Source organism: Petaurus breviceps, unplaced genomic scaffold (genome assembly GCF_028583685.1).
Source record: "Petaurus breviceps papuanus isolate PSGF00001 unplaced genomic scaffold, PetGlider_PUasm1.0 90881, whole genome shotgun sequence".
In the NCBI taxonomy this organism is placed as follows: domain Eukaryota; kingdom Metazoa; phylum Chordata; class Mammalia; order Diprotodontia; family Petauridae; genus Petaurus; species Petaurus breviceps.
The window spans coordinates 12,751,858-12,773,226 of NW_027187369.1; the positions used below are offsets into that span (position 1 = coordinate 12,751,858).

General features: G+C 42.1%; 1 protein-coding gene across 1 annotated transcript in view; it reads left to right on the plus strand.

Annotated features, from left to right (window-relative positions):
• The window catches only part of LOC138150707 (transmembrane 9 superfamily member 2-like), a 77,941-nt gene that overhangs the window by 34,898 nt on the left and 21,674 nt on the right, over nucleotides 1-21,369 (plus strand). The window contains exons 6-12 of the mRNA XM_069074158.1: nucleotides 8,218-8,345; nucleotides 9,473-9,584; nucleotides 10,444-10,523; nucleotides 12,985-13,093; nucleotides 14,330-14,462; nucleotides 16,115-16,234; nucleotides 16,443-16,500. Coding sequence (XP_068930259.1) covers nucleotides 8,218-8,345; nucleotides 9,473-9,584; nucleotides 10,444-10,523; nucleotides 12,985-13,093; nucleotides 14,330-14,462; nucleotides 16,115-16,234; nucleotides 16,443-16,500 — 740 coding nt within the window. The remainder of the gene's footprint in view (nucleotides 1-8,217; nucleotides 8,346-9,472; nucleotides 9,585-10,443; nucleotides 10,524-12,984; nucleotides 13,094-14,329; nucleotides 14,463-16,114; nucleotides 16,235-16,442; nucleotides 16,501-21,369) is intronic.

Genomic DNA, 21,369 nt, shown 5'->3' on the forward strand with positions numbered 1-21,369 from the left:
GCACAGATAGGAATACTGGCAGCAGCAAAAGCTCTCATTGTAGTTCATTCCTGGGCAGTGGCCTTTTAATCATTCTGTACAAAGTCCTCGAAGATTTATAAAGAATTATTGTTCCTAATGTAAAATTCCCCTGGTTTCTAGATAATACTTTTGTGACTTTTGCTCCATATGCGCATTTTATCTTCTCTTTCCATAAGCTCATTTCCAAAGTATATTGAAATTGATGAATCACGCATTTAGCTTAGATAAAAATGCCTTTTGATGCAGCAATTTCTCCTGAACAATTGAATGTCCTTGATTTCAGGATCTTTAGTAGTCAGACATTTAGTAGCTGTTATCTTACATCTGTACTGTATTCTTTTGGGTCACAAAGTATTGGATATGACTTGGGCAGTACTCCAGGTCATTTTTTAGTAAAGGATCTAGGACTCTTCAAAAATATTACCCTGTCCTCGTACAGATTTACATGGTGGTTGTTTATTCATTTTTCAGTCCTGTGTCTGACTCTTGGGTGACCCCATTTGAGGTTTTCTTGGCAGAGATCCTGGGGTGGTTTGCCATTTCTTCTCTAGTACATTTTACAGATGAGGAACTGAGGCAAATGGGGTGAAGTGACTTGCCCAGGGACACACAAGTTGTAAGTGTCTAAGGCTGGATTTGAACTCAAGAAGGTGAGTCTTCCTGACTCCAGGCTTGGCTCTTACTTATATGCTGGTACCTTTGTATGTTAACTCTGTGTGTCCCGGCATGCTGAAATTCACTTTTGAAGTTGCTGGCAGGATCACAGAATCATAGATTTTGAGCTGATAGGGACCTTGGAGGCCAGTAAGTTTAACCCCTTCATTTTACAACTGTGGCCTGGATTGGGGAAGTAACTTGCCCAAGGCCACACAGCTAGTAAGTGTCTGAGGCAGGATTTGAACTCATCTTCCTAAGTCCACATTTGCTAGCTGCCTCATTCTCTGTTTGAATGAGTATAAAAATCCTGACATCCTGAATTGGTATTCCATTTTTAAGCACTATTAAATTGGTGGTACCCCCAACAGATGGGCCGAAATGGGCAGCCATGAATGAATGGACTGCATGTTGAGAATAGGTAAAAAAGAATTAAAAGAAGATAGACATTCCTAGGTTGACAAGTGATCTCAGTCCCAACAGGGCCACCAGAAATCAGATGGGCAAGAGATCAGGGTTTTGGCAAATAGCTTTTTTTTTTTAGGAACAGAAAGAAAAATAAAGACATTGTAGACTTTTCTTCTTGGGAAATCAATTCAGTGATTTTATCTTTGGAATTCATCTTGGAGTTTCTAGCAGTTACCTCATCAAGAGGGTCCCCAAATTTTGTGGAGTTATTTTTTTGTTTGTTCGCTGGGGATTTGAAGGAGAAAGAAGCTTTGGATTGTTTTGGAGAACTTCTGTTTCTCATAGTTCAAGAGAAGGGACCTCAAAGACCATCTGTTTAATCTAATTGTATACCTGCAATCCTATCTTTCACTTGGTTGGGAAGCATGAATATTGGGAAAATCTGTATTCTAAATTCTTGAATGGGGTAAATCTGCATGATAGGAAATATAATTAATTAGGTCTTAGGAGCTGAGGATTATTGCTAGGTCCTGAGTAGTGAAAACAATGGATTTTCCCAGAAGTGGTCATATTACTGGAATTCCCACTTGCAAATTTCCATTGGGCTGGAACCAGAGACTTTACTTTACAGAATTACAACTTTGAATAACGCACATTTGGGGATATACAGCCACTGCAGGGGATTCATTACGGTACGGTACTAATCGTACCAACTAGCTATAGTATGCTCCTTTAGCAAATTGATGCTTTTAAAATTCTATCTCGTCTTTTTAAAAAAAATTGTTCAAAAACTGGCAGCTTTTTTTTCCTCTAGAGGTTAATGAAGGAAGCAGTGAGAGACTTTCAGAACTGATATCCATGCTAAATTTAGAGTGTAGTTCGTTAGACATGCACCTAATGGCCACCTCTGTATAGGTTTAGAACCATAAATATCCCAGCTGGAAAGGAACCTCAGAGATTCTCCAGACTGATGGATTTCCTCATTTTCCAAGAGGGGAGGTGATTAGCTGAAAGTCACATAGGTCGACTGATTCCCAGACCAGGGCTGTCTGCATAGTTTTTTCTTCTTCAGCTGATTTCCAGCAGTGGGGACTTTCAGCTTTTCCATCCGCAGGGACGTCTTGCATCTACTCTCTGAGAAGTTCACACTCTGCCAGGTAGAAAACCTCTTATTTATAGCTCCAAGTTTCTGCCTCTGGGGCTATGATGGATATCTTTGCTGAGGAATGCTCACCTTTTTCTGACTTTTGTATACCAAGTGCTCTGCCAGCCAGCGGTTAATGCTTCTGCTTTATTGCTTAAGATTACCTTTTGATAAGCACTGTGTTTCTTCTCCAATCCGCATGTGGGATTCTGCTAGCATCTATTTTTTGGCCTTGTCTTGCCATGTTAATGTGACATGTGACAGTGACCTCTTTCAAGGTTCTTGGCAGGTCATGATATTAACAGCCATCAGACAGAGAACTTAACTACAGAATTAGGGGTTGCCACCAAAGTCCGCTTATTCTCCTAACCTTTTGGGCCTTGCCATTTGGTTTCTATAGCATTCTCTCCTTTCTAGTCTTTCTCTCTCCTTTACATTGCTGCTGAATATCACATTGGATTTGAGAGTTTCAGAATTTCATATGGTAACCTCTGAGATCATTGAAGCTATTGCTGGGCTTTCTCAAAGTCAGGATTGGTAATCATGGCCACCTTCTGCTAGGTTCCTGAAAGACTTGCTGCTTGTCTTCACTGGATTTGAATGGTTTTCTGGCAACTCTACAGATAGCATACATTCTTAGGTTGAAGAGCTGGTTGTTTACTCCTAGGTCTGTAGTACAGATGAATATCTTGTGTTGTTAAATACTTTTCCTTTTGTGATCTTCTTATTTCTGGGAACAGTCGCACTGCATCAGTTTGGCAACAAAGGCTCACCCATCATCTTGCGTGTTGTTTTTGTGTACTTCTAGATCACTTGGCTACTAGGCAGCTCTAGGCAGGCCCCATGGCTTGTTGGGTGTCCTCTGTTGAATCATCAGGGGTCCAAACTCCAGTGCCTTAGCCCTCTGGGTCTGGGCTTTGAGACCCTGGTACCAAGGTCATTCAGAGGTGATTACTCTATGGGACAACTAGCTCATGCTACTGAACTCATAAGAGGCGAATGTCCATGAAAAAGCCAATTATTTATTGACCCTAGGAAAGAAATGTTAAGCTAATTGGAATGTTCTTGTCATCCAGCCAGGCCTTTTTCTCTCTTAATGTCTACTCAAAGGTTTATTTGGTCAGAAACATTACGTTTTAGTAGAAAGAATACTGTTATGGGGTTGTAGTTTATTGCTGATTTTATTCTGATAATAGTTGAGGTTGGTTCCTTGTTGACGATATCTAGAAAGACACCTTAAACTCATTGGTAGGGGTGACTAGGTGGCTCAGTGAGTAGAGCACCAGCCTTGGAGTCAGGAGGACCTGAGTTCAAATCCGGCCTCAGACACTTAACACAAAAACTAATCATGTGACCCTGGGCAAGTCACTTAACCCCAATTGCCCCTCCAAAACAAAACAACTCATTGGTAACATTTGAAGTCATATTTCAGGTTGGGTTACCCAGGGAAAGAAAGTTTCCTGTTGATAGCCCATCTATAGCATAGAATATATATATTTTTTAAGCAATTGGGGTTAAGTAACTTGCTCAAGGTTACACGGCCAGGTGTTTCTGGGTGGGTGCTAAGTGTCTGAGCCCGGATTCGATCCCCAGGTCATCCCGACACTGGGGCCGGTGTATAGCATAGAATATTATTAACATTAATCACAGAAAATGATCTACCTCCTTATTTGACCTTATGCTTCAGTTATCTTTTTTTTCCCCTGTATTTGGACGTCCAAAGTTTACTTTTCACATCTGACATCATGTAGAAACCCCTAGTATACTATTGGCAATTTTTAATGTTGATCCAACTGAAAACTTCTGGAGAGCTGGTAGCATGACATTAGCAGCCATTTCTTTATTGTACCCTTGAGCATGGGAGAAGAGTGGGAGCAAGGTTTTCTTCCCGTCTCTATGTGCCTTAATTCCCTTCCTCATGTAACATGACCAAGACTGAATGCGAGGGTAGTGGCTCCACTGTCATTTATGGAGACGGTTTGTTACTGTTCATCAGTCTAGCAGTTTCATCCTTGATCTAGCTTTGCTTTAGTCTAGTCTTTGGTTTCATCAGTGAGGGTAGTCACCTCTAAGGGTGCAGGGCCCAATCCATCCATCCTTCTCCATCCTCTGCATCTCTGCCATTTTTTCCAGTGAATTGTCCATGGGGAGCCAGCCCACACATGGCGGGGAGGGCCGCCTTGTGCGCCTATGGGGGGAACTGCCTCATCTGCCCACGCGGGGGGGGCGCCTCCTCCACCCGCGAGTGGCCGGTTTCTCTTCCTCTCTGTCCATACAGCTGTCTAATGATATTCTTTATGCTGCTTGTCCCATGAATGTCTTGATTGGTGACATGTCACCGCTTGCTCACATCCACCATGCTTGTCAGCAGTACTGTGATACAAGAGGACCAAGCAGCTCATGAAGTAATGCTGTTCCTTGTTTCTGGCTTCATGACAACACCAACCCTGCCACGTCCTTTATTTGCTTCTTTCAGGAGACCCCATGAGCCATCCAGCTGCTACTTCTTTTTGCTGTCTGGTTTCGTTTCTTTCAAAGTTCATAGGATTAAGTTTGTTCAGTAGTCTGTTCATTGGTTAGTCCCTGGTTAAGGGTCTCACATTTAAAAGCTAGTGCCCCAGAACCCCTTTTCTCCTACTCTGCCACTGTCACTGTACAAGTCGAGTAGGGGCCTTTTGTTGTTTTCCTTGTTTCATTAGCTGGGGACCAGTGGTGATGAGCATCTTTGTCCTTCACTAGGCCGCTCTTCCCAAGCAGGCATAATCTGTCCCTGAGATCTGATTGGAAGCTGTTTGAGTGTGGCAGATCTAGGGGCCCTCTCTGCTACAGTGAGGCATGGGCTGAGACTTCTGGAGGCTGGCACATGGCAAGACCTGAATAAAACTAGACCTCTTTACACGGTCTCACTCAGCTCCGTTGGTGACTCAGGAATGAATCAGACAGGATACTTGCATCTGGGTGTTATCTATAGGATAAGGAAGTGTGATAGGGAAAAAGCAGCCCATTTGGAACCAGCAGGCCCTGAGTTTGAGTTGTGGCTTCCACCACATACCATTATCATTGTCACCATCATCAGTAAGCATTTAAGTGCTTACAGTGCATCAAGCATGGAGCTAAGCACTGGAAATAAAAGAGCAAAAGCCTGGCACCAGCAAATGGGAAGGCCCGAGTAGTTGGGAGAATGGAGAAAGGGCTCCTGAAGAAGGTAGGAAGTCAGGGGGAATCGAGAAGGGGAGGCAGGAAGGCCAAGCCTTGGAGGCACCCGGTATTAAATCACAGAGATGCAGGGTCATGTACAAGGAACAGCAAGAAGGCCAGAGTCACTGTATCTCCAGGGATTTGGAGGGCAGTGAAGTGTAAGAAGATTGGAAAAAGCAAGAAAGGGCCAGATTATGAATGGCTTTAGACGCCAAAGCAAGGACTTTATATTTCATCCTGGAGGTAATGGGTAACTAATGTAGTTTATTGAGTAAGGGGATCGAATAGTCAGACGCATGCTTTAATAAGAGGGAGGCTGGATCGTGTTGGGGACAGGCTACTGACAGACTCTTCTCTGGGCCTCAGCCTCCGCTTTTGGATTAGGTTGGTGTTAGACTAGATTACTGTTAAGATCTTTTTTAGTGCCACTTTTTGAACTTATCTGAGAACAGAAACTGACTTGGGGTGTTCCGGAATGCTGTCGATGTTAGGGTGAATCTTGGCATGGTTCTCTGTGCTTTGACTCTTTCTGGGGTAGTGTGCCTTCAGAACTTTGTTGGAAAGTTCAGAACTTCGTGTGACTCAATGCTGAGCACTCAGCTTTAAGTGAATATTCAATTGGTATGTTAATGATGGAGAACCATTTAATAGCAGTTGCAGTTTGTGCCTTCTGTGGTTTCCCTTTGGCCTAAAAAGAATTCTTAGCATCTTTCTGATTTGCAGTTTTAGACCAAAAAAAAAAAAATAAGGCAAGGAAAAGAATCGAAACTCCCAACCCTTAGCCTGGTCCTCCTGTTTTCTCTGGGCTAAAGGAGAAAGTTGAATCTCTAGTTACAGAGTGGGTGGGTGGGGAATAATCTGTGAATTTCATTTATCTTCAGGAATCCTGTTCCCTCTTTGTGTGTTAAAACAAAAGTAAAGTGCTGCTTGTCATTTGGAACTGAGTATCTTAGAAACATCTTTTTTTTATTTTTAAAAGCAATTGGGGTTAAGTAACTTGCTCAAGGTTACAAGGCCAGGTGTTTCTGGGTGTGGTGCTAAGTGTCTAAGCCCGGGATTTGATCTCCAGGTCATCCCGATGCTGGAGCTGGTGCTCTTACTCGCTGTGCTACCTGGCTGCCCCTTTAGAAGCATTTCTCCTGGAGGTGGGAGCTGAAACTAGAGATGATTTCTCCTTGCATATAAACAGTCCATATTGGGAATTTGGGCAACATGGCAGAATGGTGCGCCCTTAGCAGGAAGATGGGCCTTGTACTGGGTTACCAGCTCAAGATACATTAGCAGTTATATGGCAGACAAACATAGTCTAATGCAGTCTTGGGCTGCATTAAGAGAGGTAGAAACCTTACTGAAGGTGGTCATAGTTCAAAGGCTGCCCAGGTAGGGGTTGGACTAGATGCTGTCCAACTCTGAGCCTCTGAAAATGTCACTTGGAATAAGAAATAACCTAGAGTGATTCATAAAGCTTTTATATTTAGCATCCTGTACAAGACCCTCACCTAAGATTGAAATCTTGGGGAAATCAAACAAAGAAAGGAATCCTACTCTTTTTATGCCTCTCAGCACATGACAACAAATAAGTTTTCTTCCTTTCTCCAGTGAGTGCTTCATTGTGTCTTATGGAGCTGGAATGACAGAATTGGGTAATAGTCTTCTGACACTGAGGGACCTGCTCTGGTTTGTGTGGTAGAGTCAAGTGGGCCTCAAAGTTAGATATCTGTCAGCACTAGGGAGCTGTGGATGGCTATTTACATGCTGAGCTTCATTCACTTTTACTATCAGATATGTGACCTAGCTTTGTTTAGTGTCAGTGGTTTATCTGTTCTGTAAAGTACAAAGATAAAGTCTGTAGATTTCACAACTGTGTTTGAAATAGTCATTCCATTTTGTTAAATATTTGATTTACTGGGCTATCAAATGATTGTAGAACTAGCTACCATCTCAGTGTTGTTAGAGCTGTGTCATAGATGAACATTTCTGGGTATTAATTCAGAGTGAATTAAAGGCAAGACATACCTTTGACCTGGCAGTGCCCTTAGTAGGCCCCGAGGAAATCAAGTAATGATCCAGTACATACCAGAAGACTCCTCTTTGCGAGAGGAAAGAACTGGAGACAGTGGTGTCCATCAAGGTGGGAACTGTTGAAAAAAAACCATATTATGTGAAGGTCATGATCTATTATTATAGAGAAAGAAGTGACAAATATGAGAAATTTGGAAAAACATGGCAAGATTTGTATTAACTGATGCAGAACCAAGAGAACAATATTCATAATGACTGCAGTGATGGAAAGTGAAAAGATCACTAAGGGGAAGTCAGACTCTGAGTAATTGAAAAGCCAGTGAAGGTCTGGGAGAACAGATAATGGAACATCCATTCCTCCCCGAGGGCAGAGAAGCGGGGGACTGCTAGGACAGAATGTGGCATATATTGTCAGATGCAGCCACTTGTGTCCGATGTTTTAGCTTAATTGTTTTTCTTTGTCACAAGGGAGGATGCAGTCTGGACCAGGCAGTGGGCGGGTTGAATTGGCTGTGTTGAAAAGACAGAAGGCATCAATAAAATGCATTTTTTTCCCCAAGACTTAGCCAGCAGCTTAATTTATAGGTCAGTTGCGCATGATTGCTTATAGATTTAGAGCTGGAAGGGACGTTAGAAGTCATAAAACTCGGTTCCCTTAGTAGCTTTGGATAATGCAGCTAATCTTATTTTTTATTATAATTAGACCTTTTGCTTGTAGGGAAAACTGAAAAACGCCTTTAAACAGTCTATTTTTTTTTCTTTTCTGGCAGTCTGAATTTAACAAAAAAAACACGTTTTACCTCTTCAATCATGTTGACATCACGATTACATATCACAGTGCAAAAGATGAAAATTGGCCTGGAGCGCGACTAGTTACTGCGAGGCTTGAGCCGAAAAGGTAATTTTAAGTGTGTGGTTTTTTAATTAGATTAGTTTAAAAAAAATACAACAGGAACACCACAGGAGTTTTTTAATATAGCCTTTTAAATAAATGCAAAAAATAAAGTAGGGTGAAAAAATGATTAATGACCCCACTTGCACTTAAGGAATTGAATTTCTGCCTTGTCTGAGAAGCTGTCCTTAAAGCACCCCCAGTCGTAATGGCCTTCACCTCCTTAATCCTCTCCTAGCAATTTCCTTCTACCTGTCATTGATTAATCACCTGTTGTTTTATCTTACGGTTATTTGTGTGTCATATTCCCTTAGAATATTCCTAAATTTCTTAAGGGTATAGACCACACATTATGTATAATACTGGCGTCCCCATCCCCCTTCCCCCACCCCCACTGCCTAACATGAGTTAAAATCTGTCGAATTGACTTGACAAGTAAAGGCTGAATGATGGGCATTATATGTATGTGTGTGTGTATGTTGTTGTACAGTTATTTTTCAGCCATGTCCAACTCCTCGTGACCCCATTTGGGTTTTATTTATTTATTTTTGGCAAGGATATGAGAGTGGTTTGCCATTTCTTTCTCCAGCTCATTTTACAGATGAGGACACTGAGGCAAATAGGGTAAAGGGACTTGCCCAGGGTCACACAGCTAGTAAATGTCTGAGGCCAGAAGAAGATGAGTCTTCTTGACTCCAGGCCTGGCACTCTTATCTACTGTACCACCTGACTGCCCATGTGTATGTATGTTGTGTGTATGTGCATATGTATATGCCTACGTGTATTTGTATGTATGGGGCAGCTAGGTGGCATTGCAGTAGAAAAAGCATCAGGTCATGGAATCAGGAAGACTCGTTTTCATGTTCAAATCCAGCCTGAGGCACTTATTAGCTGTGTGACCCTGGGCATGTCACTTCACCCTATCTGCCTCAGTTTCCTTATCTGCAAAAAAGGAGATGATAGCATCTATCTCCTATGGTTGTTGAGAAGCTAAATGAGATAATATTTGTAAAATGCTTTGTAAACTTCAAAGCACTTTATATAAAAGTTATTATTGTTTTAGTAACTATATAGCAGAAATTTCATAGAATTGGGTCTTTAAAAATATCTCCATTTTTCTCCTCCTTTCTTAGCTATAAACATACAGATGAAGATCAACTCACTTGTGAAGGCTCCCCTATGGAAATACCTGGGGAATTTACAAAGAAGTTGAAGCTGATCTATACTTACTCTGTGAAATTTGAAGTAAGCGTGCTGCTCTGATGCTTGCCAGGTTCTCTTGCCTTTTTTCCTTTGTCAAGGATATGACTGCTCTAGCTTCCTTGAATGTTTGCCACATTACATGATTATAGCACATCTGAGGGATCCTATTTAACAAGACTGTTTTTGATAAGACATTTTTGAAAAGACATCTAAAAGGTGGAAAGTCCAGTGGGGCAGCATTAAGCACCCAAGGGTAAAGGACTGGTACCTATGAGGGCATCACAAAGTCAAATGAATTGTGTTTGGGGTAGAAATTTTATGTGTGATTTTGGCTTGAGAGTTTGTCCTGGCAGGATTATTCTTCTTACTTCCAGCATCTTTTATTGGTTTGTCAAAAACTTAATGCTAGCTGACCCCACATCCTAGGGCCAGTTGGGCTAGTAGGAGCCTTGTCAATGGAGGCACATGCAAACAGTGTGGCAACAGATATTCAGGAGAAAAGCTGCCTTGTTGTGATCAAGTGACTCCGTTTTTTAAACAGTAATGCTTGGAAATATTATCAGAAGGGCGCACTAATGTCAGATGTGAATAGCTAGGAGACAGGTTCCATTAGACAAACCAATCAAGAGTTGACATACAGGAAGTTGCACTTTACCCTGGTTTTCAAATATGAAAACTCCAGATTTTACTCACAGTTCAGGCTCTTCCCTTCAGCCCTGACTCACCTATGCAGTGCACAAATATATAACTCAAAGGGCCAGACCCATTCCTCTGCTGAATGGCATAGAATGGATTAGAAGCCAAAATAATGCCAAGTTGTTTTTGCAAGTTGCATCTGACAGTTGTCACTAATAGAAGATGGGTCCATGGTTCGTCATATGGCTTCATATGTCTGTTTTAGGAGAACAATAACATTAAATGGGCATCTCGATGGGATTACATTTTGGAGTCCATGCCTCATACCAACATCCAATGGTTTAGGTAAGTTTTCTGTGACAGAGAAAACAGCGCTTCAGAGTGGAAATTTCACAGGTATATTTCCCATTAAGGCAAGAGTTTTCTTGACCATGGTTGCACCATGCACCTCTTAGCAGTCTGGGTAAGCCTGTTGACCTTTTCTCAGAATAATGTTTTTAAATGCATAAACTAAAACACAGGATTACAAAGGAAACCAATTACATTTGAAATACACTTACCAAAATATTTTTTAAAAACAATTTCACAGATCCTGGGATAAGAACCATTCTTTTAGGGAGTTCAGAAATCTGGAGGGAATGCAATATAAACCTCAGAGACTGGTAGAGATTTTTAACTTGACATGGAAGACTGGAAAACTACACCCAGAGTCAGGAAAAGAATGAATCGAGAAGGGCAGAGAAACTGTCTTCTGTTTTCCCCATGGGACATCTGGTCTCGGCTATAATCCACAACATAGTAGTTGAGGGGGACTTCTGTGAATGGAGGATTATAAGAATGCTGTCATGTGACCTGTGGTATACACTGCAAAGTGGTCTGGCCTAGACTTTTGAGGGTAAGGCCTGTAGAAGCTAGATAGATAGGACCCAGGATTCAAATCTGGAGAGTAAAGCAGCAAAAATGGATTGAAGAATCTAGGCTCTGGGACTTTTGTATGTATAATATCCACTATATATCCACAATAATATATGTTTCTATATCTGTACAGTGTCTCCTACCCTTTTGGTAGGAGTAGTCTCCTACAGGTGATTAGGTTCAGCTGAACTGAAGGTCGAGTGTTATTGTAGACTACTCCCAAATAATGGTAATTGACCTGGGATTCTAGAGCTGCCTCAATTTGCCATCTAGGGTGGGACAAGGAGAGCAGGAGGGCCTGGAGAGGGGGCATTCATATCATCTGCTCTTCTAGCTCCCTTCCCATAAAGGTCAGTGTGTCAGCAAAGCATATTGGCACAGAGAGGGGCACAGTCTGTCTCAGAGAGTCCTTGCTCTCTTCTCCCTTTTTCCTTGTCAATAGAAGTAGGAAGGGCCAGGCTTACACACAGGTACAATTGAATTCTCTATTCCACTTCAATACATACACTGGCTGCTCACTGCCTGGACATGTGGCAGAAATGCCATTGTTCTGTCTTGGCATAAAGAGGTTACCTACTTTTTGCCACCTCCCTGGCCCAGCTCTGTTTCCTCTTGGGTAGCCCTGTTATCAAAGACTCTAGTTCTTTGTGTCTGGCCTTTGAGAGAAGACAACCACTTCCCTCCTTCCTTCTTCCCCTTCCCTTGGTAAGTGGTGACCCATCCCCTTGGAAGCCTTCTGTTTAGTGGTGCCCTAGAGCTGTTTTGCTATGCTCTTTGATTTGAATGGTAAACCACCTGTCCAGAGTAGTTCTCGGAGGCCAGTGCTTGCAGCTGGCCTGTGGGCTGCCAGTATTGATGCCGTACCAGTGACTGCTTTGGCTTTGAGCTCAGCCTGATGGATGGACGTCTTCATTTGCCGACAGCTCTTGTTCTTAGGATCCTTATGTTTGTGTGTCTCAGAAAGCAATACTAAGCTTCCCCTAATTCTGCTGAAGGTTTTTATAAACCAGCAAATAGAAGTTGGTAGGGAAAATAGGCCGCAGGGCCGTGGCCCTGCAGAATGAGTCTGTGGACTGAGTAAATTTGAGAACCCCAGGAGTAGAGTGGTCATTTCCTGGTTAGTGTCTTGAACCCTCACTCATGTATGCCAGCAAATTTGGGTGGTATTGGGTGAATCCAATTAACCTCTTTTGATCAAAGGATTCCTTCAAGAAACAGCTTTTATATCTTTTTTTCAGCAGTTTTTTTTTTTTGTTATTTAGTGTTTTATTTTCCCCCAGTTACATGTAAAGGCAATTTTTAACATTTGCTTTTAGAAGTCTTTGAGTTCCAAATTCTCTCCCTTCTTCCTTCCCTACCTCCCCTTATATCTTTTTTTTAAGGGTTTTCTCTCCATTAATATAACCAAGGATGCAGATTCACTTAAAAAAAAGGAGGTAGTTTTTTGTTCCCCTTAGGCAGACAGTTTCATATACTCAGGCATCTCCTTTCATATGACTTTTTGTGACAAAACTTGAAATTGTATGTCTAGCAATAGATATCAAACTTAGGTTTAACCCTAACAAAGGTTGAAGGTATGGCTCAGAGTCAGGAAGAAGAGGCCTGGGTTCAAGTCCCTGGGTCCTGGCCGCCCCCCCCCACTCCCCCCCTCACTCTCCCCCGCCCAAAATATCAACTGCCAATCAATTGTTGATCTACCTTGGGAAAGGGAATTTCTTCACTGGTGCTTTCTACATCCATAAGATTACAGGTCTATGAAAAAATTGTGTACCAAAACCCAGGAAAACTGACTCAATGTCTTTCCTTTTCACAAACTTCTGTTGTTTTTTGTTTTGTTTTTAATGTAGAAAATAAGAAATTAAGATGAGATTTTTTTTTTTTTTACTTATAGTATAATGAACTCCCTCGTTATTGTTCTTTTCTTATCTGGAATGGTGGCCATGATTTTACTAAGAACTCTCCATAAAGATATTGCAAGATACAATCAGATTGGTTCAGCTGTAAGTAAAGCCTGCATGAATGTTATTGAATAAGATTCTGCCGTGTCAATTTTCCTAGGAACCAGGAAACTATGTGATCTTTGTCTTTAGAGTAGAATGCCTTCATTACTACCCAGCATGCACTAGTTACACAGGAATTTTAAATGATGTTCATAATCTTTGTTTACCTTGGGGGCGATGAGTAAATTGTGAGTCTCAAACAATGCCTTGGAGCTGAATAGATAAAAATGTCCAGATTGAAGCAAATCTGTGGAGACTTGATTATACATAAACAACTACTTGGTGGGTGTCATTAGGTTTTCAGAGGGTCGTAGGTCATAGACAATTGAAAGAATATTGCTTTACAGAAATAGCACAGTTAAGCCTGCTAGGTTAATTTGTGCAGATATGGAGAGAGGTAGAGCACTAGGTATTTGGTTCGATGAAAATAAGCTTCTGTTTTTACTTTTTGACTCTTGTAATTACCTGTAGAGCCTTATAGTTTTCATTTGTCTGAAAGAGCAGCAGGGGTGGGCGGAAGCGTGCTACTCACCTCTGGACTCCAGATGCACAATGAGGCCTAGACTTTTGTACACAGCCAGTATGGGACTTTGCTTTACTTTATGTGCATTTGTTACAAAGGTTTTCTTTTTTTTTTTTTTTGTTCAGTTGGTAGAGGGTGGGGTGAAGAGGTGGGAGCCAGAGAAAACAGATTCTTGTTAATTGAAAAAAAATTCTCGAAATTTAATTTAAAAAAAGATCAGTGGGGGGAACAGATGTGTTGTTACCTTTAATTCCTTTAGTATGTCATTATGGCACACGATGGGTTGTGCTTCATCAGAAAAACAAAATTGTTATTCTAGGCTTTGTTTAGTTAATGTGCTCTACCTAGCATTCAAAATTGATGCCAAGTTCTAGTGGAAGTGACAACATGTTATGGTGCAAGTCTGGGACTTGAGAGCCCAGGGTTCTGGTCTCAGCTCATCCACTTAATAGCCATATAACCCTGGGCAAGTTCCCTCCTCCCCAGCATTTAGGGGCCTCAGTTTCTTTATCTGTAAAATTAGAGAAATGTGCTCAGTGATACTTTTGGTCCCTTTCCATCACTAATTTTATGGCTAATGAGACACTTGTTTCCAGTTTATCTGTCTTTGGAGGAAGATTTAGTTTCACGTAATTTTCAGAATCAAATGCATGCCAAATTTCTAAGGCAGCAACTTGAATATTTATCAAAGACATTTTCTCTCACGTGTGTAGGAAGATGCCCAAGAGGAGTTTGGTTGGAAGTTGGTTCATGGAGATGTCTTTAGGCCTCCAAAGAAGGCAATGTTGCTGGCTGTGTTCCTGGGTCAGGGAACACAAATTTTCATTATGACCTTTATTACATTATGTGAGTAGCATTTGGAAATTGACTTTCTTAGAAATAGTATCAGAAGTAGACTTTTGTCACAGCTCCTGAATATCCAGTGGTGGATATTCCTTCTTCTTTTCCTTCTTCCCTCCCTCCCTCCCTCCCTCCCTCCCTTCCTCCCTCCTTCCTTCTTTCCTTCCTTCCTTCCTTCCTTCCTTCCTTCCTTCCTTCCTTCCTTCCTTCCTTCCTTCCTTCCTTCCTTTCTTCCTTTCTTCCTTCCTTCCTTCTTTTCCTTCCTTTCTTCCTTCCTTCCTTCCTAGTAATATTGTTAGACTCTGGGGAAGTGATAGACTTAAAAAAACCTTTTTTCCTGAATTTAACAAACATTCCCCCCAAAAGGAAAACAAAGCAAAACAGGAAAAGTGGTCTGTGTGTTAAACCACACATTACAATTTTGTGGTATGTTTTTTTCAAAGTATATGCTAAATTTAGCATGTTACTTTCCAGATTGCCAGGTTTATATATGTTTCCTTCTGTCCATCCTTGTCTTTTCTGCATTTTAAAAAAATGCTTCGATTATCCTGTTTTCTTATAGAAAATGTTATAAATATGAAATAAGTGAAATAAAATACTATCATTGAACATTAAAAGTACCAAATAAGATGTTTAAAAATATAGTTATTAAGAGTTCTTTTAAAATATTTTTTATTTTTTAATATATACTTTCAGGCTCTCTCCACCCCCTTCCCACCCATTGAGAAGGCAAGTAATATGATAAATGAGTCCTTTTTAAAAAAGTGAAACCCATATGACTCGGACACAATTAGGATACATGTAATGATGTAAAAACTGATGAACCATTTCTTGTGATTGATTCATTTTTGCATACTGTTTATCATAAAACTGAAACTATTGACTTTTAGGCTTAGCTAAATGTAGCTAAATGTGGCTGTATGTTTACTTTCATTTCTTAGCTTAACTCTTTTAAAAAGTCTGTTTAAATATCAGTGGAATGCCCTCTGTGGTGGACCTGTGATTAGAAGATCTCAAAATCCCTTAATTTGTAAGCCCAAAGAGAAACTTGCCATTTTTGTGGAGGGCTATAGTAGGGCCTAATACAAAAAAAGGGGGAAATGCCTTCTGCACCCACCTTCTCTTTGTCGTCTTCTCTCTTCTCCCTCCTAGGTTTTTGGATAGCAGTTCTGATTTTTGTCTTGTTGCTTAGGCTTGTCTTTTCTTTGGATTCAAAGAGGATTAGTCTTTTGGTCACCATTATTCCTCCACTGATTTTTTTCCTCTTTTTTCTCACGTCTGAATTTCTCTTTTAACTTTTTGAGAAAGGTAAAATATCACTGGAATTTATGATATTGCCTAGGGGTTCCACTGGGGAAATATTTTATGTAAATTTGAACCTCCAAAGTAAAAATTTGAAACTCATTCAATTTCAAAACTTGCCTCGCTTTTCTTTAAAAATCCTACTTTTCCTAACCCCCCAAAATGGTGAGAGGTGAGTTAAATTATTATAATTTGTTTGAAGTACCACTCACTTATCAGCCCCCTGAGACTATCCTTTGTTGCTGTTGCTTATAACGTGAAATCCTAATCGAGTTACACTTAATTTACTATAAAGCACTGTGTAATTGCAAAGTGATTATTTTCGCTGGTTGAATATTCTTTTTTCATGCCTTTAGTTTTAGCTTGCCTTGGGTTTCTTTCACCTGCCAATCGAGGTGCATTAATGACCTGTGCAGTCGTACTGTGGGTCCTGCTGGGAACTCCTGCCGGCTACGTGTCTGCTAAGATGTATAAGAGTGAGTGTAGCCAGCCTTATTCCACTTACTTGGCATGTTCAATGTCGGGATTAAAGGGCCTTAAATAGCATTTTTCACATTAGAAGTCAATAGGGGAATTGTGGTATAGCTATGGGAATGAAATGGTACCTTTGTCACTATAAAATATTGGGAAAATAGCTTCATCAGGTTTCTTGAGTAATGACGCCTTTTCCCATTTCTTCCTCAGCATTTCGAGGTGGAAAGTGGAAGACGAATGTTTTGCTGACAGCGCTGTTATGCCCTGGGTTAGTATCTGAGATGCCATCTTTTGGAATTGATCCTTTTTTGGGGGTATTTTGCCTTGGAGAAATCATTATAGATAATAATGAGGAGGCAGTGAAGTGATTAATTGCCACCATGTTCTCTGAGCTCTTTCTGTTATTTCCATGTTCTTTTCATTTTTCTGTGCATTGAACATCTTGCCTCTAGTAATAAGAGTTATTGGCTGTGGTACTTGGGCGTCTTTTGGGAAGTTTCACCAACTCTCAGATGCCTTCTGTGTTAGACTGGAATGGCAAAGTGTGCACCACTGGAAAAGTATTTCCCTTGGTGCTTTTCTAGTGCCTGCCCCTGTGAGTTATTGTATAATTGAGGTATGATTTCTGCCTATCTTTACTAATTCCTGAAACTGTCATGGAAAAAATTACTTTAGTGCCAGAAAATGACCTTATCAAAGGAAGGGCCCTCAGAGGCCAGCCCTCATTTTATAGCTGAGGAAACTGGGGCCCAAGCTGTGGCAGGGACTTGTTCAAGGTCACACATAGGATCCTAGCTCTAGAGCAGAAAGGGCCCTCAGAGGCCATCTAGTCCATTCCCCTTCATTTTACAGAGGAAACTGAAGCCCAGGTTGGGGAAGGGACTTGTCCAAGGTCACACATAGAATCCACAGGCCATTGAGTCCAAACCTTTCATTTTGCAGAGGAGGAAACTGAGACCCAGGGAGGAGATGGATTGGTACAAGGTTACACAACAGATAAGTGGCAGAGGCCTAAAATATAGGTCTCCTTACTCCAGTAATAAATTGGTGATCCCTTAAATGCCAAATTCCATCATGTGTTTTTAAAAGTAAGGCTTTACCTTTCTCAGAGCAACTCTTCTCATGTCATTCTTCAATTTATACTAAAACAAATTCTCTCCCATCTTTGTGGATGACCTTCTACCACAAGGAAGGAAGAATTTGGTTTCTCTGCCAATTAGAGGAGCTTGCTATGGGGAGGTTTCATGCCAATTGGTGACTCAGTCTTGATATGCAAAGCTGAGCGGCCAACTTGCCATAAGGGATGGAGAAGACACTGGCTCCTGTTGCTTCAAGGCTTCCTTTCCCCCGAGTTTGTTTAGGGACCGTGGGGGCAGAATCCAGGGACTGAACAGTGGTCGTTTCATTTCACAGGATGGTGGGCCCCATGGCAAGAAAGCTTTTGGGGGGGTGTGTTAGGTCTCTGAGGCATTCATCCAAGTCAGAAGCATCTGCTTCTATTCCCTAACTTTTCAAGGAAAACAGAAAGAGCATATAGCCAGACCTGAGAAAAGTGCTTTGTGTAGTTCTGGTGAGTGGGAAGGCATTGTGCTGGGTGGCCTTCCAGACTTCAGTTGCCTCCAGTCCATGCGTTTTCTCAACCTTAACTACAAATTGATCACAGATTCATAAATATGGGGAAAATCCATACCATTGTTTTCAGAGGACTGCCTGCAAGGAGCAGGAAGCCCACCATGAGCTCTTCTTGTGCTTAAGCCACTAGTAGAGAATTGAATTCAGGGTTGGTGATCAAATGTGTCAAAAGAGAGACACTCAGAAGACTCAGAGGAAAAAAATCGCAATGATCTCAAGAGTATACAAAGTGCCTGGGGGAAGGAATTCCTCAGATCCATGCAAGTGGGCAACTTTTTTTGATGACTTAGAGCCTCAAAGAGTTCCCAGGTGTACTGAGGTTAGGTGACTTGGCCAGGGTCACACAGCCAGACTTGAGCCCAGGGCTTCTCTATCCATTCTCTACGCTACTCAAAGGGAATAGAAGCTAGGTAACATGAGATCAGGTTAAAGGAAATAGAATTGTTGATATGCCTAGTCCAGAGAAGGAGTTATTGTTTTTGAAAGAGAGTGCTGGCTACCTGGTCACCTCAGAGCAAGGCCAGTTAGCTGGAGGGGGAATTCATGAAGGAAAAGGATTTTTTCTCTGAGGCAGTTGGGGTTAAGTGACTTGCCCAGGGTCATACAGCTAGTAAGTGTCTGAGACCAGATTTGAACTCTGGTCTTTCTGACTCCAGGGCTCTTGCTCTATCTACTCTGCCACTTACCTGCCCCAAATGGGGGAAGGACCCTTAGCTCAGTAAGGCAAGAAGCATTTTTTAAGCATCTACTGTATGCCAGGTACTGTACTAAATGCTGGAAAGAGACAAAGACAAAATATTCCCCACCTTCACAGATCATTCTGTGGTGGGGGGAGGGGGGAGTGTGCAATTAAACACAGGACACTTACAGAAGGGTTTTGGTGGAGTGGGAAGGGGAGAAAGCAACAGATCCAATCCCAAAAAACAGTTTGTCATTGATAGAATGGAGGGTTTCCTAGGGCTAAGTGGAAGGAAAAGAATAATAACAGTATTTATATGGTGCTTTTTTTTTAGATTTTTCTTTTTGCTCCTTGGAGGGGGTAAAGTAGGGCAATTGGGGTTAAGTGACTTGCCCAAGGTCACACGGCTAGTAAGTGTTAAGTGTCTGAGGCCAGATTTGAGCTCAGGTCCTCCTGACTCCAGGGCTGGTGCTCTGTTCACTGTGCCACCTAGCCACCCCTATATGGTGCTTTTTACAAGTTTGCAAAACAGTTTGTAAATATGGGTCCTCACAACAACATCATTTTACAGACAAGGAAAGTGAGGAAGATAGAGGTTAAGTGACTTGCTCAGGTTCTTACAGCTAATAAGCAGTGTCTGAGGCAAGATTTGAACTCAGATCTTCTAGACTTCAGTCCCAGTGCTCTATTGAATGTACTATGTAGCTGCTTCAACATAGTAGCTACTAATAGCTAGTATTTATACAGCACTTTAAGGTTTGCAGAGTCTTTTACAAGTATTATCTCATTTAAACCTCACAACAACCCTGGGAAGTAAGTGCTTTTATTATCTTCATTTTGCAGATGGGGAAATTGAGGTAGACAGCTGTTAAGTGACTTGCCCAGGGTCACATAGCTAGTAAATGTCTGAGGCAGGATTTGAACTTGGGTCTCTCTGACTCCCAAGACCTTCAATCTTATTGACTGTGCCAGCTAGCTGCCTCTGTAAGTAAGGGAAGAGGAGTGAGGTTAGGGCCATGAGAGGGATGGGGTTGATACAGGTGGGGATGAGGGAGGAGGGAATGAAAGCCAGGAAAGAGAAATTCAGCTGAAGCAGCCTATGACCCAGAATCCTAGGGCTCCTGAGAGGAGCCGGGGGCAGTAGATTGTCCCATTATTCACAGCAGCAAGGGGAAGGTCCATGTGATGCTCACTTCCTAAGGAGCAGATAGTCAGTGTCTGGTCCTGCTCGCTCATCAAAACAGGTCAGCGGAGAGCAGGAGTGTTGCTGGCTGTCAAGGAGTAAGGTATGTTTGTGTTAGCTCTCGTTCACTGTTCTGTAGGAATGGAGGCTGGAAAGGCAGGTTGGAGGTGTCTTGTGGAGAGCACTAAGCGGCAGGCTGAGAAGTTTAGGTTGAATCCTGTATCCAATGAGGAAGGAAGGCTGCAGCAAGCTTCCACCAAGGCTTTGGGGCAGAACTGATGTGGTCAGAGGACAGTTGCTTTGGCAGCTGTGTGAGGAAAGCCCCTGGAAGCAGGGAAGGCAGCTAACAAGCTGGTAGAATAATTCAGGCAAGAGCTGCTAAGGCCCTGAGTGGAGGTAGAGGCCCTGTGAGGCAAGAAAAGGGGATGGCTCTGCTAGGTGGTGTGGGATCATGAGGAACTGGTGACTGGAGAGTAAGGAAGAGGGAATGGTTCAAGATGACTGACTTTGTGAAGCAGTGTACCAGGAGAGAAATAAGAAATTGGGTAAAAAGGATGGGTTTAGGAGGACTGATGAGTTTTATTTTGCACAGTTGAACTTGAAATGTTGATGTGATGTTGAGGTAATATCTAGCAGGTATTTATTTGGTAATCAGTGTGGGCTTAGCTATATAGATTAGGAAGGCATCTGAATGTAGATCATCATTGAAACCATGGTAGTAGCTAAGGAGGAGTCAAGTGAAGAAAGGAGGCCTTGGACAGAACCTCAGCTTAGAGGGCAGGAAGTGAAGGCTGAGCCGGCCAAGAAGTTGTCAGACTGGGCAGAGTGGCCAAAGAGAGCAGTGTCATACTGGCCAAAAGAGGAATGAGTAGCTAAGAGAGGGTGGTCAGCCAATCAACAAGTAGTTCTATGCTTGCTTTGTGCCATGTATTGTACTGGCTGCTGGGGATACCAGTATAATACCTTTTGCTGACCTCTAGTCCCATATCACCAGCTACCATTGGATGTTTCAAGCTGGGTGTCTCATATGCATCTCAAACTCAGTATGCCCAAAACAGATCTCATTATGTTTTCCCCAAAACCTTCCTCCCTTCCAAACTCTACCATTATCGTGTTGGTTTTTTTTGGAGGCAGTTGGGATTAAATGACTTGCCCAAGGTCACACAGCTAGTAAATGTCAGGGGTCTAAGTCAGATGTGAACTCGGGTCCTCCTGGCTCCAGGGCCATTGCTCTATCCTCTGAACCACCTACCTGCCTCTCTTAGCCATTATTGTTGAGGGCACTGCCATCATCCTGCCAGTTTCCCAGGTTTGCGGCCTTGTTGTCATTCTGGACTCTGTACTCTCACTCCAGATGTCCAATCTGTTGCCAAATTTGGTTGTTTCTGCTTTCACAATGTCTTTCCTTCTCTTCTCTGACACCGCCACTATCCTTGTGCAGGCCCTCATTACCCAGTCACCTGGACTAGCACAATGGGCACTGCTTAGCACACTGCCCAGCATGTACTGAACGCTTCTTAAATGCTTTTTCACTCACTGATTGCTCTCCCTGCTTTGAAGTCTTTTCCCTGCTCTAATCCTTCTTTTACTCAGCTGCCAAAGTGATTTTTCTAAAGCATTGCTCTGGCTGTGTTACTTCTTCC